General features: G+C 37.9%; 1 protein-coding gene across 1 annotated transcript in view; it reads right to left on the bottom strand.

The window, feature by feature from the left end:
* Positions 1 to 9183: 9183 nt before the first annotated feature.
* The window catches only part of LOC105380351 (acid sphingomyelinase-like phosphodiesterase 3a), a 34630-nt gene continuing 24482 nt past the window's right edge, over positions 9184 to 19331 (bottom strand). The window contains exons 3-10 of the mRNA XM_038106935.2: positions 18008 to 18070; positions 17567 to 17720; positions 15739 to 15944; positions 14102 to 14274; positions 12039 to 12237; positions 11591 to 11700; positions 11068 to 11240; positions 9184 to 9929 (exon numbers count right to left, since the gene is read on the bottom strand). Of these exons, the coding sequence (XP_037962863.2) occupies positions 9719 to 9929; positions 11068 to 11240; positions 11591 to 11700; positions 12039 to 12237; positions 14102 to 14274; positions 15739 to 15944; positions 17567 to 17720; positions 18008 to 18070 (1289 nt within the window). The 3' untranslated portion in view covers positions 9184 to 9718. The remainder of the gene's footprint in view (positions 9930 to 11067; positions 11241 to 11590; positions 11701 to 12038; positions 12238 to 14101; positions 14275 to 15738; positions 15945 to 17566; positions 17721 to 18007; positions 18071 to 19331) is intronic.

Genomic DNA, 19331 nt, shown 5'->3' with positions numbered 1-19331 from the left:
AACCAAACCGCTCCGCGTGCCCTCTCCCAAAGGAACATCAGCTACGCTTAACCCTTCGTAAAGTGTGCTATTTATACTGCAAACAAAACACCACTTACCTTAATAATCTTATAAAAAACTCCAGTACTCAGACAGTAATCCCTGAAGTGGTAGTGTTGATGTGTAAATCATGTGCCAGTTCATGATATTATAAAGGTGTGTTTGTTTTGTGTTTTTAATATAATGTGTTATATTAGTATTACATAAAAACCTACAAAAAATAAATTGATTATACATAATATATACTGCACTTCTAACTAGTAAACCTATTCCATAAATTCAAACACTTGAATAAAAAAAACTTGAAATAAAAGTACAAGATTGCGGTAAATGATAGGTAAGATTCAATTTTCGTATTTTAAACGAAAGATCTCCTATTAATGTATTGTGCTTATTAAGAGGAATCATCGATATAAGACAGATTCCTCGAATTCAAAACAATTCATCCCCTTTCGATCTCTCGACCTTTCCAGCCTCAAGTGCTTATCCGCTAGGCCACTACGGCTTACAAAAATCTTGATTTTATTAATCTCAAGGATGCCATTTTGAAGCGTACAGCTGCTTATTTATTCAACAAGGGAGCAGTATAATTAATCATATTTTGATTTAACGAAGAAGGTCAAGATATTAAGAGTGGATTGTACTCACAGCTGACAAGCGAAGAGTGGAGCGTAACGAACATGACTCAACAACTTTGAGAATAAGACCTAAAATAGGGCATGTCTCAAGTTGTGCAAAGAAGGGTCAGATTACTTACACCTAAGTACAGGGTAAAGTTATTTCAATAAAAAAGCTCAACACAGCTGACTCTCCTAATAATAGTGGGATAGGGTGAGTGTACATACGTGCATCCAAAGTTTGTGTTAAACTCTCTAATTTTTAATCCCACGGAATTCTGACAGTTATCAATTTTTGACATGTCAGATATCACAAACCTTTTTTGGCTGGGTATTTTTTTCAATACGAGTCGGAACATCAGTTGTATCCGGACAATTTTCTATATTATATTTTTAAATATTTAGAATGATGGTTTTTACGTTAGACGCAAAAGAACCACGAGGACGCTTCTTTCTGGTAGAGAGAAAGTCGGACTCTTGTGCTTTGTCAGATGGGCTGCTGCACGGGAAGGACCAGGTTGTGGCTCCATAACGTTTATAAAAATCAACAAACGATCACAACATGAAAGGTCAATAATAATAAACTGGCCAAGTGCCAGTTGGACTCGCGCACTGAGGGTTCCGTACAAGTCTACTTACCTGAGATATTTTTCCTTTTAATTTCATAATTATGTACATCTGTACGAAATATTAGCTTGATATCTTTAACCGTTTCTGAGAAAAAAGGGTGGTGACAGACAGACGGACAACAATAAGGGTTCCTTTTGAGGTACGGAACCCTAAAAAAGAATAGTAACAATCGGATCAATCGTTTCCGAGATATTCGTGGACAACGTACAAACCAACAAACATATAAACATACTTATACAATAAAAGTTCATATTTGTTTATTAGGCTTAATGGATTGTCATATATTATGTGAATATGGTGCAGTTCCAATAATCTTACATACCTACATACTGAACATATTATTATGTACTTACCGAATTGAGAATCTTTTATTTGAAATCGATTAAAAAGGTTTGTTATCCCTGAATTTAGTAGCAAGTGATGCCATGCTAAAGAATAAAATAAAGTAATTAAAATTAATTCGATACAATGGTCGTGAGTCGTTATTTTACTTAATATTATAAATGCGAAAGTTTGTGAGTATGTGTGTATGTATGTATGTGTGTATCTTTGTTACTTCTTCACATCAAAACGGCTGAACCGATTTTAATGAAATTTGGAATGCAGTTAGCTGACACCCTGGATGGGTGGACACATGGGCTATTCCCACAGGAAAACTAATTAAGGTGAAGCAAAGCTCGTGGCAACAGCTAGTATTGAAATATTTGTTATTTTTGTATTACCTACTTCTCTTGAGCAGGTAAATATATAGATTTGTCTTTTTGCATGAAAACATTAAAAAAAATATTGCCCTGAAATGGATCCAAATTTTTAATTTTTTCGGTGAAGAGCTTTTTTAGTGGTATCACTAATGAAATGTCAGAATTCCGCGGAATTAAAAATTAGAGTATACATAATATTATATTACCCGTCTGTTCTCTGTTTAAAGCTACATAAATTGTTTCGCTTATCATCGTTTAAACTGTTTCTATCAAAGCTGTTAGGTAAATTTAATTACAAATTATAATTATAGCGTCCATAAATTTGTATCGAATGATTGTTTGTAATAATAAAGCCTATACAAGTATTTACAGCGAAATAGGATATTCGCAACGAATAAATATAATTCTGCTTACCAGAATCATAAGTCCATCAGGTGACCAATAATGCATATTGCTATATATAAGTAGTAACAAACCAACCATATTTTTTTAATTATAGGTTTATTTTCTAATTCAAACTAAACATGCATGCACATTAAATACTACTGGTAGCCTTTAAACCGCGACTAGCCTGGGTCATGTAAAGTACATATTTTTTATTGAACCCTGGGTTACCTTCAATAAATTCTGCTGCAACAGGGTTTCATTGATCATTAACAGGGGGTCACTCTAAATTACGAAAAACTAAGTATCGGAACGCTGCTGCGGGAGCCACTACTCTATCTCCTTGTATTGAACGTGCTGATTGCACGACAGCTCTCGCTCGTTTGTTTTTCGTCAGTATAGAGATAGAGTAACCCCCAGGTGCACTCAATTTGACATAGTCAATAGTGACTACGCGGTAGTACAGGCTGCCAGTAGCTCGTATGTAGCAGCTAGCACATTGAGTTTATCCGTCGCGTGATCGCAGGGAAGTCACGCCTCATCGACCATTCCCAATGCGCCGACAGAGCTAGAAAGCGTCCTAAAAGCCATTTGATTGCATACGATTTCTGACGTATTCACATTGCATGCGGAACGTAAAAAGGTTGACGTTGGTATGTATTTTAAATGTAGCACGCTATAAAATGTATGTTTTTCCGATATTAAATTTTCATTCAATTGGACAAAGAAATCACTTTATCCCATATAAACTTTGCGCCGCCTTTTTACCCCTGTAGGGATTGAATTCGAAAAATATAGTTTCTTAGTGCCTATTGTCTATGACATACAATGTCTACAAGTTTCCGGAGGATATGTTCAGTAGTTTCGGCTGTGCGTTGATACTCTGTTAGTCATTCAGACCGAAGGATTTTACAAATTAATGATTAATTATGAAGGATCACCGGAGTCCGCATGAAGGAATCCTATAAAGCTGGTCAATGTCTACACATACACTAATACAAGTTAGAGTAATTTTCAGTTTTTTTGTATGATGACAATTGCTGGCAAGGCTGATGGCCGCACCCTTATCTAGTGACGTAGTTTGTCGCCATAACCCGCGCCGTTCCGCGAACGCTGGAAGTTAAATTAGTACAATCAAGTTGCGAACTGCTATTTGTAATACTCGGCTTTCCGGACAGTGATTCATCATGTTTAGGTTACAGTCGAATAATTAAGGCTTTTCATCTCGCGCAAAGCCAAATAAACGCTGCAACTGGCAATAACGCTGAAGTTCACATTCCATTCAAATTTTGAACAGCAATTTTTAACTAAACACAACCACTTGAAAAGCCGCTATAAAATCCCATAAAACTTGTGCCCGCTACAGGAATTAAAAAGTCCGTTCACGCCTAAATGGTTGCAGAAAAAAGGTGATTTTGTACTTTGTGGGCCAGAGAACTCAGGCTGTATTTAATTGGCCAGTAAAAGCGGATTGCTTTTGGTTTATTACAGCTCTAATTTGATTTTATGCCGTAGCCCGCGGTCGCTATGGCCAGTCGTGACTGGAAAGCAAACAAAACGTAACACATTTAGCGACCCCGCGCCTCCAGGAGGCTCGCGGCTGAGGTCAGGCGGAACTCACGCCTACAAAGGGCCTTTTGAACGGTGAGTACGTACGCTCAAATGCTAGCAGTTTCACTTTCTTGGCCTGATATTTTTGGTTGACCAAATGGATAGTTATTAGGTATGTCACACACGGTTGTGCGAAAGGAGCCTCAGCAGTTCCTGGTATCGATGTACGATCGGCCAACCCTGGTCAGTCAGCGACTGACGTTATAATGTGACTTCTGATTAATCTGATCCTTTCACCACGGCCGTGGTGACAAACCCTAGTCCCAAGATAGTAAAAAGATTGCATATTATGACAGTGTTACATCTTTATTTATATACATATAAAATTAACATTGATAAACAAAATAAATTCGTTTTACATTTACACCTATGTGGCTTTTTGTACAATCTACAAACGGTCGGGAAATGGCTAGAATTAAATTTTGTTTTGCGCCACTCACACTGATTTCGGGTCGGTCAATTATTTCTAATTCAGCTTGATTGTAATTATGTACAATCAAATTGATTAGCCCCACTGGGCTTTATTTGGTTAATTTCCGACTGAAAATCAAGAGCCTTGATCACAAATTGTGGAGCGTTTTTTTTACATGTTGTAGTAAATAATACAGCTTTACTGTGAAACTCAGCCGATTCAATGCTTAACCAATGATTTAAATTTTTCCTCTAGCTTATTCTTTGTCTTGCGTGTAAGTGAATGCTGGCTAAATCTTTCCAGGCCAAAAAAAGCAATATTATAAAACTTATAGGGAAAGTCTATATAGATTCCGCTACAATTTGGCATTGTATGGATTCGAACCCGTAGGCAAAAAATAAAAAATCAATGTGGTCGTCCAAGGTAAAATCTCATTGGCATACATTAGGAAAGGTAAGATTCCCAGAATTGAGAAGAAGCGACGCGACACAGAAATAAGCGATGCCAGAACTTGGCAAAGTTATTCAAAATTGACCCAGTTTGTAAAGAATGAAATATTACTTTTTAAATCTCTACAGGTAGTTAGGAAAAATAATTTAGTTTAAAACTTACCGGTTCATTGGAGTTTTTGCTGAGCGAAGTGTCTTTTACACGAATAATATACACTACCTTATAGAGGATGCAAAATATAGGTTAAATCACAAACGTTGTGTCCGTTGTCTATTGAGACCCTTTGTCAATGATTGAGACAGAAACAAAAAATATACCTACCTATGCCTGGTAGGTAAAAGCCAAAGATTAAGATAATGATGTAATCTTCCCACATGTTTGTAAGTATGAAAACGTAAACGTTAATATTGTAAGGCATTGTGCACAGTTGTGCTGTAATGTTATGCCGCGTCACTCTGTCACAGCTTTTATTAACTTTCCGGTGCTTTCGTGTAAAAAGGGAGCCATGTGAGCGCCCTGGCTTAAGCCCCAAAACAATGTGGTTTATTTTATTACCATGGCTTAGATGAGGATTTTTAGGTTAGGTAGGTTACGCACCGAAATTTTAATACGGGTAATTTTGCTAACATTACCGTGATAAGAATGTTTAAGATTTTAGACTAAAATAATATACTTTCCACTTTCTTACACGCGTTATGTAAATGTGGTATCTTGTTTTAAGATAAACTTACACTTCATTTAAGTGGAAATCGTTAAGGTTTTAGAGTTAATATCTATTGCGACAAGTTTATCCTGTACTTACCTATACAGAGACTTTGACCTACAGATAAAGTAGGTACATACTTTATTTTTGACATCATAATTATAAGTTAAGAGATGAAATATTCTATGAATTGTATAACGATTTCGATAAACGGTTATTGGGAACCGAAACGTAACGCATTAAAAGCTCATGGAAGTTGTATGGGTTATGCTACTCGATTTTAATGGCAGAACAAGGAGTTATGAAAGCACTACACTGACTTTATCATTTATCCCCGTAAATTTTAATATAACTATTTCTGCGAAAACTATATGTGATGGAAGGTCCACTTCTATGAAATTGTCCAGAGACCAGTGACCTTAAGGCCACGACCGAAATTTCCGGTGCTACGTTTCACGGTAAACTAATTCACACATTCATTACCCACACATTATCATTCAATTAATTGGGAGAGGCTTGTGTCCAATATATAGTAAATGATGGTCGACGATCAATATTACTTTTTTCTACATCAGCTGTCGACATACGAGTTACAAAAGACAGTCGGGAGCATCCCTGCAGAGAAAAACATTCAGCGGCTGCCTCGCGATCGCGATGCAATTGGAATCTAAGCACCCCATTTTCTTTCAAGCGTCACCTCTACAAAGATATGGGTATCAATCTATACAGGCGGTTGCAAAACGGTGTAAGTAGTAAGCTGTAAGTAGGTGACCCGGAGATCTGGTTAAACTTAAAAAAAAACTGCAACACTATAATTACACCTTGATGTCCTCCACGACGTATCCGTCGACGGCGACACCGAGCTAGTTCCGGGCGTGTGCTCGGCAGTGGCTGGCGAACCCGAACTTTGTCTTGAATACTCTTCGGCAGGTGTAGCAGAAGAGCTGGCCACTTGAGTCGTATGTGTAGTCGTAGGTGGGCTTTGGGCGAGCTTTCCGATGCTGGCGTTTGGTGTCAAGGTCTTGGAGCCGGGCGTGTTCAAAATTGACCGTGCCTTTCATGACTGCATTTCGCCATTCGCATCTGTTCTGGACCAGTTCCTTCCACGTCTCACAAGATATGTCGCACGATACCAGGTGACGCTTTAGTACGTCTTTGAACCGTAAGTGCTGGCCTCCGACTCTCCGTTTCCCATTCGACAACTCAGAGTAGAAGACAGACTTTGGCAATCTGGAGTCGTCCATCCACACCAGGTGGCCACACCATCTTAGCTGTCCTTTCATAAGTAGGCACTCCATGCCGGTCATGTTGGTGCGACGAAGAATCTCCGAGTTAGGCACACGATCCTCCCAGGTGACTGGGACCCAATCACACCTTACCTTCATAAGAAAAAGCTATTTTTTTGGAAAAAAACAGTTGAGATTAATTATTCTTTGTATGACTATTTGTCAACCTGTTTTGGCAATACTTACCCTTTGTAACATCATATATACCCTTTTGGACTGTACAAAGATTGGGATTTACAAGTAAAGGTATATTTTAAATTCTTAGTAATATTATTCGTAGATCCACGTCGCGTGTGCGTATCTTGAAGATATTGCTTGAATAATGCGAGTGCATTAGAATTTATAAGAACATTAATAAGCGGTACTGCTCGCGGCAACAGCTTTCGAGCGAAGCAGTGGAGCTTGCTTGAATATTCCCAGGTTTGGTAAGCATAATAATATTTTTATATCCTAAAAACCTAGGTACGCTTTTGATCTAAATATGGCATAGCTGCCAAGACTTTTTTATCGACTTATGACGATGGTTTCTGACCAATTATTAGAAAAATTATTGCGGTTGGTCCTACCTAGATAATATTATTAGAAGTAGGTAATTCCAGTTTATATTTTTACATTTTGTTTTTCAATTATTTCAAACCTCTCTATCTTAATCTTGGGACGTCTTCCATTTAGCTTTCCGTACATGCTTGTCAAATCCTTATTTGTAACCCATATCAACTGGATGGTAAAAAATAAGAAACCATTATCTTTTCTAACCGCTATTTGTGGAAAAAAACTTCGATGTTCTAAAGAATACTTAAGTAAATATCGCAAAATCTGAACGGTCGTTAGTCTAGATTTTACGTGTAAAGAATGAAACTGTTTATTTTTTTACAAATAATAAATGGAATCGCTTTTCTTTTACCTAAAGCTGGTTAAAAATGTTTTTTTTCACCAGCCGTAATTAAATTGATGATCTGAAGGTACTTACACGATACAGATAGATATCACGTCCCAAAGCGCATGTATTAATTCAATTTGTGGGCCAGAATTATTATAAAAGCTATAATATGCATTTTAAATGCGTCGCTGTTGCAATTATGATTTAGATACAAATATAACATTCACAGCTGATAAAAGAGCTTGTGGACCCCGCTTAACAGCGTAGTGGCTGGTATGGAATATAAAGAGGGTAATTTTATCTGATTTATCGATCACATAACCTTTCCAAACTAAGCCAAGATGACAAAAGGCCTCTATAGTGACGTATCCTTTCATAAGTGCGGGCTCCGAACGGGACTTTTCCACTTTTTTCACGGGCGACTAACCCTTTATCGCCCTATATCGGTCTACATTCATACATAGAAAAATAAAAAACACTACGCATGGCCGCCAAATGCTCCTGACCAGTATCAGAGACCTGCTAAAGAGTTCAGGCCTCCCCCCGGATTCCCTAGTCTTCCCCGGTGCAGGGGAGGACGTCAAAGGTCACACAATACTGGCAGAAAATACCTCACATTTGCAGCTTTCTAGAAAGGGTCAGAGCGACCCACTTCTTTCGAGCGTTTTTAGGTTTGGCCTTTAGAAAAATACTCTTATGAAAATGCGGATATGAATACAGTGTGCGGATATTGCGTGAATATGTTTTTGTGGCCAATCATCGGTTTTTTTGTCTCGCGAAGGGGGAGAAGGCAATTGGCAGCCGGAGATCTGTGCCTCATTGAAGAAATATAAAAAGGAATACTTATTTGTGATTCGGGAAATATTGATGGAACAATAATGACAAATCGTGTAATCATCAAACTTCTTTTTATTCATTTTCAATGCTGTTTCAGTCCAGTTATTTACAAAATTTTGTTCATAATATCAATCGAAGTTAGTGACATGGATCCTTACATACAAGTAGATACTTAAATAAATATCTAAGGGGCCGTCCATTAATCACGTGAGGCTCAAAGGGGGAGGGAGGGGGTACGGAAAACCTCACGAAACATCACGAGGGGGGAGGGGGGGGTCTCGTTAGACATCACGTGTATTAAATTTTGTCAAAAAGTGCTAGGTATTTCTGAACCGCAATTTGGAACGACGCAAAAATTTGAACGATTTGTAGTATAGGATAGGATTTATAGGATTAGAACAATAAATTTATTGCAAATAGGTACACATAAATGTTTTTGAATTCAAAACGCAATTTTAGTTTATTTTTTCTAGTCAAAAATAGCCTTTACATAGACTTACAAAAAAATACACGTGATCCAGGAGGGGGGAGGGGGGGGTGGTCTCAAACCTCACCAAATATCACCAGGGGGGAGGGGGGGGGTCAAAAAATGAAAAAAAACTACCTCACGTGATTAATGGACGGCCCCTAATGAATACGGTACATCAACGATTATGTTTTTAATGATATCTGAGTTATTTAGGTGTTTACCCACTATTACACATCGAGTTAAGTAAATAAGACTACGTATATTTACAATACATACACACGTTTTACGAAATAATAACCAACAATTTAGATACATAACAGTAAAATAAACTCCAATAAAATCACCAACCGATAAATCTACCATGAGATCATTCGCACTTTAAAAATATACATATTTATGTATGTTATACCTAATTATAGACACTAAAAAGTTCCGTAGACCTAAGGGCTCCCACACATAACTGCAAATTAGCATTGCATCGCAAAAACGTCTCCCTCCAAGGCTGTTTTTAACAGCATGCCGATTTCATCACGCACGCGGGATGGCACGCCATTTTCCCGCGTCTCGCGTGTATATTCCACGCGTTACAACGAATACTTGTATGAACGCGTGCAAGGCAATCCCGCGCGCGTGATCAAATCCGCATGCTGTTAAAAACGGCCCAAATCGCAGGTGTCTCGAGTGTTTTTGTATGAGCCCTTAGGTTGAGATTAAAACCAAGATGGCGTAAAGCAAGATGGCGGCGGAGTGAGGGTGCGGCGCGCGCGACGCCAGCGCCGACGCGGGGTTGCTCACGCACGCGCGGAAGTCGTGGTAGTCGGCGCGAGTGATCGCACAGAAGTGCACGTGCACACACGCTGAGTCACAGTCTGTGTCGGTGGCGTGGCGCGCGCGCAACGCTGCTAGGTACCTGAGGATTGCAGAAAACGTCAGTGGTGATTCTTAATTAAAAGACAATATTTTTCGTTCGCTCGATAGGTTCAGAGGCCCTATCGTGTAGTCAAAACGAATATTTACGAAGTAATAAGTATATCAAATTCAATACAATTTGAATCCGTAAATCGTTGTCAAAACAAGTTTGCGATATCTCTTCTATATGGGTGCTTTTCTTCTATATGGGTTTAAACTTGCAACGATGCGTTGAAAACCAAGTACCAACCCACATCAAGTGGTCTCCGCAAGTTGCTGAGTAAGTGCAATAAATGGATTGTTGTTCAATAAATATGTGAAACGAAATGTAAATTTAAAATAAGACTAGATCTACCCTACATAAGTCTGTTTAGTACGCTGCCAGGTACACGAATAAACCTTATTCTTGGGATCACCTATAAAACTGAACTGTAAAAGCTTCACCCCGTAATTTAGTATTCACTATCACTTGTAATTTATAGCGTGTCAGTAATGAAATGCATCGTATAAAGTACAAGTCACCGTTTTGGCACTCAAGATGTTCGTGCAAAGTAATAATTTCTTGAAGACCGTCTTCTGATAGAGTTGGCTGTTCGCCAAGTCAGGGATTCGATTCTAGTTCGGAACAAGCAACCAGTATTGTTTATGTCCGATGCCTAGATTGTTTATAGTTTCAATACCTAGTGGACACATACTCGACGAGGGAAATACTTTATAAATTGCATCACATCAATATTAGATGGGGCTATCAAAATATAGTAGCGCTTTTAAACTGAAAATGGAGTATCTAGGAAGTGACTCATACGTTGCAGTTTTCATCGTGCTTCGCTATTAGTACTTCCTAGTTTTCAGGTGGTTATTTTTGTATCAAAATATGTTTTCCGCAATTTCAATCGGTGTAAATGGAGAGAGTAACAAATTAAATAACGTCTATATAGTTTTATTTGTCAAATAATATATGCCTAGCATAGTATCTACAATAGTATCCCTCAATACATTGGCGGACGTGTACGACATTTTGGAACAAGGCGCTGTGATTGGACAGGAACAAAAATGTAACCAATCGGAAGACGCTCAGCTACAAAGCGTTATACACATAGCCACTCGTGGTTGGGGCACTGCTTAGTAATAAGACTTACTTGGCAAACACTCCCCTATCGTGATGGTTTCGTATCCGGTCGGCTAGGGCATCTAATGACGCTGCAGTCACTTCTCTAAGTCCGTAATACTGCGTCAGGTTATACTCTATGGACCAGTGGGTTTCACCTCTGGTGTGGCTTATGTCTAGGTAATACTGTGTGTAGTCCAGCACCTGGTAGGAAAAAACATAAAAAGTATTGTATTTAAACACTTAAAATGTTAATAGAAAGGAAATTAATAGCGTTAAAATGGCCTAGTCAGCTAGTTCAATGACCTGAAACCGTTTGGCAGTATTGATTAGATGAAAGGCCAACACCAGACGTTGATGCATTTCTTATTCATTATCTCTATGCTGCAGTGGTTGCGGCATCTTATGGTAGATTGTAAAACCAAAAAATATTATTGTCAGCCGGAAATCATTATTAATTGCTGGACATAGGCATCTACCAAGGGCGCTCGTAAGGAGTTGGCAAAAAAACTTATCGGTAAGTTTAACCGCCAATAGTTTTACTTTCAACTTACTTTGCCGGTATTAGAGTCAAACTTGTAGAGTCTCAATCCTGGATTGGAGACACTGCCGGCGCCGCGCGGCGTCAGCGAGGGCGCTAAAAAGGCCCACGAGACTGGACGACCTATAAAAAAATATATAGAGTGAAATTTTGACAGTGATCGACCCCAAGGCAGGTCAATGTTCTTTCGTTAGCTATGTAGTTTTGTGTAATTCCTAACGATTGCTTATGTATACTTATTAGAGATACAGTTTCTCGTAATATAGTTTTATTGATTTTTTACGTTGGAAATAATAATATTATTTCTGGTTTATAGATCTACTGTTGAGTAAATAAGGCTTTTTTACTTGAAGTACTTAAGCTATTTCCGTAATCATGTTGTTTTTTAACCCCTAACTCTAAATATATACATAAAATTCTCAAAAAATTCTAATTCATAAAATTCTCTTTCAGCTACCAACCTTCATTGTAAATTATCCTAAAGGTATCGGCATGCCGATGTCCGTAGAACTGTCCGGCGATGACGTCACTGTACTGGCGGATGGTGTGGAGGATGCGCGAGTTGGCTAGGGGCGACAACTCGCCGCCCCCCGCCGCGGAGGCGCTGCCGGCGTTGGGGCGCTCCTCCATGCCGGGCCCCGCGTGCGCCACTAGGTACACCTGGTTAGAAAGTGGTGGATTCAAATTAAAATAATATCAAAGGTCGTGTAGTTGTTGACCCAACTGTGGGATTATCACCACCGATTATTAGCAATTTACAATTCTTATGTCTAGTTTTGCAATAGTCTGTTAGATCAATTATACGTCATCTCCATATTAAATTATTGTCAGATTTGTCAAAAGTCAACGACTAATCCTTTGTTATGATCTAACAGAGTATGGTGAAACTGTGGCTTAAGCAGAATCGCTCGCTTGTCAAATCTGACGTAAATTGTATGGATGTGAAAGATGTTTGACGGGCGAGCGACGCTGCTTATGTGCTTATCGATTGTTAATTGCTAATGTGCCGGTGGTGGTACGGTAGCTGGTAACAGCGTGTTGTATTCAAATTAGAGGTAAAATTATATCCAAGGTCATGTAGTGGTCTACTCGTTGCCGTTGGTTCAATGTACCCGGTCGACGACGTACGTACGAACGATACGTATGTAACATAATTATATTCTCTATGTAGTGAAAAGATTAAATCTTGCGTGGGTGATGTAATTTTTTTTGTATTTATAAATAAAAGGTATTTTATGAAATTCAGTTGTTCTACTGTATTTTCACATTTGATACTCTTTAATTAAAGATTAATATTTCATTTATCAAGTATTATTTTTACCGGGTTACCATTTCTGTTAACAATGTTATTAAGCCTGTTCAACTCCCACGCACTTGGGTAAGCAATGGAAAGTTTTTTTTCTGTTAATCCAATTTAAGTCGTGTTCAATGTTTATTCAGTGTGTAGGTAGGTTCAGAATTAAATATACCCATTATGAGATGGAAACTGACTCGGAATTTAAATAGGAACAACCTTAGAAAAAACTAGTAAGTATCTAGGTCAAATTACATAAATCTACTCGAGTATGTACAAACTGTTGAGGAAAAAAAATATAGCACAGTGTAAAACGAGCTGAAATCTTGGCCAACTGCCTCAAGAGACCGATTAGGTCTGTCGAAGTGTCAAACTTTGTACCGATCTTACATCCGTAGTTGTTGTGAACTCGCAGTAGTGTCACGCTTGCAACTTAGTTCAGTTAGCTTTGATCGTTATAATTGGAATAATGAACTTTATTGTTCTTCATCACTACGTAGTATAAAGCAAAGTTGCTTACCGTGTGTATGTATGTATGCTTAGATATGTGAAACTTAGATTTATAAATAAGGTAGATTCATAACTTATGTGTAAGTACCTAAGTATAATGTATAACGAGAGATAACGATCAAAGCTAAATTTATAAACCTTTCATCAATATTTTGTAAAAGAATATGAGAAGTCACTGAAAAATAACTATCAATTATTCTGTTCAGGATCCGCGAAAATATCAAATCAAAATATTGAATCAAGTGTACAATGGGCTGCAAAGAAACCTACCCTCTCAGTAGCAATGTCACTCTAAGAGGGGTCAGGAGGGTTACTCTATACTGACGAAAAATTTACGAATGATAGCTGTCTTGCAATCGGCACGTTTAATACAACGAGATAGAATCGTGGCTCACGCAGAAGTGCTCCGAAACCTAGTTTTTCATCGTATACATAGAGTGACCCCCCAGGTTTATATTAACTGTAGGTACGGTGGCCTGCGCCTAAAAGTATACAGGCGGAGTTTTTAAAATAGCGATCCCTGATGATGAAGGGACCAGCTTCATCTGTTATAAATCCGGGGACGTGTTGTGTGTGATGTGTGTAGCAGTGGTGTTTATGTGGATGTGCTTGAGCAGCATGTGAGCTTGATATCGCTATTTTTAAAACTCTGCCTGTATACTTTTAGGCGCAGGCCACCGTACATTAAATCTAATACGACGGTTCAAAACCCCAGCTCACCATCTCATGCTGCTTGCGCGTCTTGTCCAGCACGCCCTCCAGCCACTTCCACTGCGCGCGCGCGTGGCTGTGCGCATGCGCGTCGGAGCGGGACGCCCCGCCCGCCCACAGGTTGCTGTTCAGCACCACGATGCGCAGCTTGCTATGCGACTGCTCTATCGTGTAGTAGCCGCCTGTGGGGAATATATAGGTACTATATATATTATAATCGTCATCATCACTGTTGTCACATATTTCGTTAACGGCTCAACCCCTCACATCCCGAGAAATCATCAGTGGCAATTAAAAATCTATTGTGTTTGGTTTACCAATGGGTCGCCGGGACGCGGAATAGAGTCAACCCATAGGCACCTATAGCACTGCTGGGTAGGAGATACTCATTATCAGTTGTTTATTGGCCAATTCTTTAACGGCAATAGAAGCTTTATTCATGAATAAAGTCAACCCGTAGGCACCTGGCTATCTGACCTCGACCTTCCTAATCCGAGCACTACTGACCACCAGTTCGTTGTCTACATACCAAAGGTCAGTAGTCTTTCAGCAGATATGACCTGGCCACACTGACACTAACAGCTAGCAATTTTTAAGCTATATCAGTAACCTAAGTTCTCCGACGAAAAATCTATGACAAAACGTTAATTTATGTAAATGAAATAGACCGTCTTTTTATACTAGGATTCCAAATATAAATCAAAAGACGGGACCTTCTTACGAAAATTCAGGGTTAAGTCAATGGAGAATGAATGAAAAGAGGCCAAGAAAAACAATAAGTGGAAATGTGGAAAATATATACCCGTTCAATGAATATTGTATTTTTACCATTTGTGTATTTATAGAATGACAAAGAAATGGAATATTCATGATAAGTAGCCGTCGAAGAAATATGTTTATATCATTTTGATCTTATCTTATTGCACCTTCCCTGGAGTAAAAAGCTTTCAACACCACTTAGGAACCATTCTGACAGTAAATATTACGATTAACTCCCATCTGAATACATAATAATAATTTGGGTAAGTATATGTATTCTTTTAAGAATACGTTTTTCATTTTTTATACAACGTTATACATATACGTAGAACCTTTACACGTACCTATATAGGATATAGGCAAATTAGAGATAAAATCTCTCATTGAATAATAATATTATGATTCCACTAATATCAGCGAGAGCACGATTTTTCTTTTCATTCACAAACTAAATTGCAAGCCGCATGAAACATAATATTGATTAAAACCTGTGGTGTGTGCCTTAAAAGGGGTGTATGGGTAATAGTGATTTGCAATTTGCATCAACATAGATGAGTGGTTAATGTAATAATAACATTCAACCGGTGATGGGAAAGGACTTTCTGTCCAAATAATATTATTTGTAGTTGTGTTTGAGGTTGTTTTAATATCACCATCATACAAAATACTCAAAACAGATATAATAATATGAGTACCCTATGCTTTGCGCAGAACGTAAAACATAGACCTTAAATACATACATACATAATGCCCACGACTGTAATCTCCGAAGGGGTAGTCAGAACTGACTTGCAAGCGAGCGAACTTTCTTACCGCTTCTATTTTCTAACCGCTTATAGCTTCTGACTCATCCATCCCTAGATTTTCACACTGCCAAAGACACATACCAGTTTCGAAAGTGTCCAGCGCCTCGGTGGGCAGCCACTGCATCCACATGTCGACGAGGCGGCGCGAGGGCGGCGGGTCGTTGTGTCCCAGCGCCGGGAACACGAACTGACTGCTGAAGGTGCGGCTCAGGACATCTGTGACGTTCCTGACGGCTTCTAGCTTGAGCTCCTCGCTGGCGTGCTCCATGGAGGACGAGAGGATGTCCCTGTTGGGGTAGGGAAGGGGCTTTTAGTTAAACTTCATGCCTGGAGACCCTGAGGTGTACACACTACAGATGTGTATGTGTATGCACCACAACTGCCATAAACGGTGTTAAAATTGTCTCTCCATCTAAAGGTTGTCTGGTAGAGATTGCTTTAAGCAATAGGAGCTTTTTGTAAAATTTTCTTTCATGATGCAAAATAAAGAGTATTTTATTATATTCTAATCTATATGTTTACCTTAGATGTAGAATTTATAAATGTTATAACCAAGTTGGTTCTCCAACTCCGGTTAGTATTGAAAATATTTTTTATGTAATCCAAATGGACGCATCCAGCAGATAAAGATATAAAATAACATTCTTTTTAAAAGTTGCAAAATCATGTGACGCTCGCTCGCAAAATATCCAATATATATTTAAACAATTCAATCAAACCAATGTTGTTTCTTTACTTTTGAACACTGAGTTTACAATGTACATATCAGTAATTTTTTTTCGCGGAATTCCGAAGTTGTGGAACCAAAGTTTATTTTAAATAACGAGTTACGTGACCCCTTTTCTGATTACAAATACCCAGTATAATGTTTATTACGTGTTTGTGTTTATTTCAATACGAAGCTGAAATTGTTTCACAGAATCATCAACATTCTGAAATTATTATCATCATTTACATAATGTTACATACTAAATAACTTTATTATGTATTTCCTGAAATAAAATGAAGTTATTCATGTGAAATGCATTCCTAATACTCCAAGCTAATAGCATAGTCAAATTAGAAACATAATAATATAAAACATGACCTTTGAACTTTACATGAATGACAATAGTTGGAATAAAAGTAGATTACCTATACACGGAACGGTTACAGTATTTTCATAAGGTAATATCAGATCAGCTCTCGCTATAACATTTGCACAAGGTCATATTTGATCGACCTTTGTGTTCCTACAAACAAAGACACGTTACCCTCGACGGCGCTTACAAAACATACACGGGTTCAGGCAAACATACCGCCGGCAAATATGACATCCTAATATTGTTTGCTAAAAGTGTTTGCCCTTGATAACATTGTAGGCAGAACTGAGATTTCTCCAGCTGATCTGGTCTTCATAATTATGTTGTTTTGGATAATTACTTCAACTATGAAGTAAACAATGACCAGACGTTATTATTTTGAAGCTTATTTAACATTGAAATCTAAAATTCACTGACCAAAGCACCAAATAAACGCCATCCAAGTGGATTAATACAAATGGAGTCATGCTTCATGCATGATGTTGCAAAGGCGGATTCTGAAATTATTCATTGATGATATCCTAAATGGAGCAGCTTTGGACTGCAGAAACTAAGTAACTTGGTATTGCAAAAAATAAAATAAAAAATAAGCTAGTAGGTACTTATTGAATATGTCGCGTAAAATATAAAAGATTTTCTGTGAGATTCCAGCATACTTAAAAGTAGCTTATAGCTATCACAAATAACATAGAATTATACTGGTGAAAGAATTTGGATATCGACCCAGTAATTTCGGACCTTATTAAATAAAAACAATGAAATCCTTCTTCTTTACAACATTATTCTACAAACTGTATTAAACTCTATTAAACAAAACAGCAACTGACCCGGTCCACAGCACGAACTCTAGCGTGTCAGGATGCCTCTCCGCCATGAAGGCGGCCGCACTCTGGATGAGCGACCACGACGCGTCGCACGTCTCCAGCCGGTGCCGCCCGTTGCGGTGCGAGTGCTCCTTGTGGTTGTGGCCGTGGCGACATCCTGGACAGAAACAAATGACAGATTTACATGTCCATCGGCCACTCTGCTAGAATACTGCGACATTAGCTTTAGCGGCCACTGCTCCATGGATTCCTGATGTCAGAGATCTTTCTAGCTTTCGTGCATATAGTATGACCCATACTAAAATCACTCAGACCATAATAAAATAAAATTAGCTGATAATTATAAGACAAATTAAAGTGTATCGTAAAAGAATAAAAAAATATTTAAAAATATCATAAACTTTAGACGTTTAACGTAAACATAAACGACTTAGTTCTACGTACCTTTAAACTCGGGGGAGTTGTGAAACGGGTCATAGTGCAGGTCCGTGATGTGCCAGAAGTAACCTGAGAACCATCATAAATATAACTCAACTTGTTCAACACAGCTAAGAGGTGTTTAAAATATTTATAGCACAACAAGTGCTAAAGTCGGTAGAACAAACAACTTAAGGTAGATATTAAAAGTTTTAACAGCAAAAACTTTTTCTTTTCACAGCTTTTCTATTCCGCTATTGCTTTTGTTGGACTCAGGTCAGGATGTTGGTTGAAAAAAAGCATTGGTTTAAGAAAGACTTTCTACTATAATAATAGTAGAAAAATCATAAAATTGTAGCAGTTTTACTTTTCTTTGGAATACGCTATTCCCGTCCCATACGAAGAAGGCTCAAGTTAGATTTTTATCACATTAGTAAAACTATAGAAACGAGATATCTTCCTGTTATATTTTTACAAATACTAGGTATAAGAGCATTATGACATTGTGGAAAAACAAGTAGGCTATAAAAAAGTGATACTGTAATATTTTGTTAAATATTCATACATATATTTTACATATTATATGACATATTATGTATAGAGAATATTTAGGTATCTAAATATATTTTTCATAATAACAGACTGTTATACTACACCTTTGTAGGTAAGTAATATTGTATAGTGCTTATGGCACTATGGCTACTTTCTACTGAAGCGTTGCATTTTATTGTATCATGCAATAGTATTGTAGAGCCTTTCTGCCGGCTAGCCATTAGTTATTCCGTGCCAGAAACCTAGTTTCTCCGCTTTAGACACTTATACACCAATATTTGCTAGACATACTAAGAACGATGGAGGATAAACCTCACGATCTGTATGTGGAACATAAAGAAACAGATTTAAGAAATGAAAGAAAATAGTTATTACTAATAAATTAAGTACATAATATTTGCTGAGTAAAATACTTTTTAAAAGTGGTAAGTATTTAAAAGTGTATCATGATTGTAGAGTCAACTGAAAAATAAGTGGGCGATAGAGTTGAATGAAAGAAAATTGTATTGACCTATATAGGTACACAACACAAAAGCTCTATTGATCATGTATTTTTGATGTCACTCGTTAGTGAAATAAAAGTATTTGCGCTTGGGGGTATAGGTACATAATATCTTTTACTGTACACTAAAAAGTAAGTTCTAAAACTAAAATTCGACTACGAAAAGTGTGAAACGGTGTGGGGAAACATACTTACTGTTACGTAAACTAGTTAATCAACAAACAATCAATAAGCTTCTAATGATACTTTTTGTGTTAAATTCAAATTCGTTGTACATCCGACTCGTTGTTATAATGT

The sequence above is a fragment of the Plutella xylostella genome, chromosome 9 (assembly GCF_932276165.1).
Source record: "Plutella xylostella chromosome 9, ilPluXylo3.1, whole genome shotgun sequence".
NCBI lineage: Eukaryota > Metazoa > Arthropoda > Insecta > Lepidoptera > Plutellidae > Plutella > Plutella xylostella.
The sequence above is the reverse complement of the archived record's forward strand: the minus strand, read 5'-3'. Positions and strand labels throughout refer to the sequence as shown.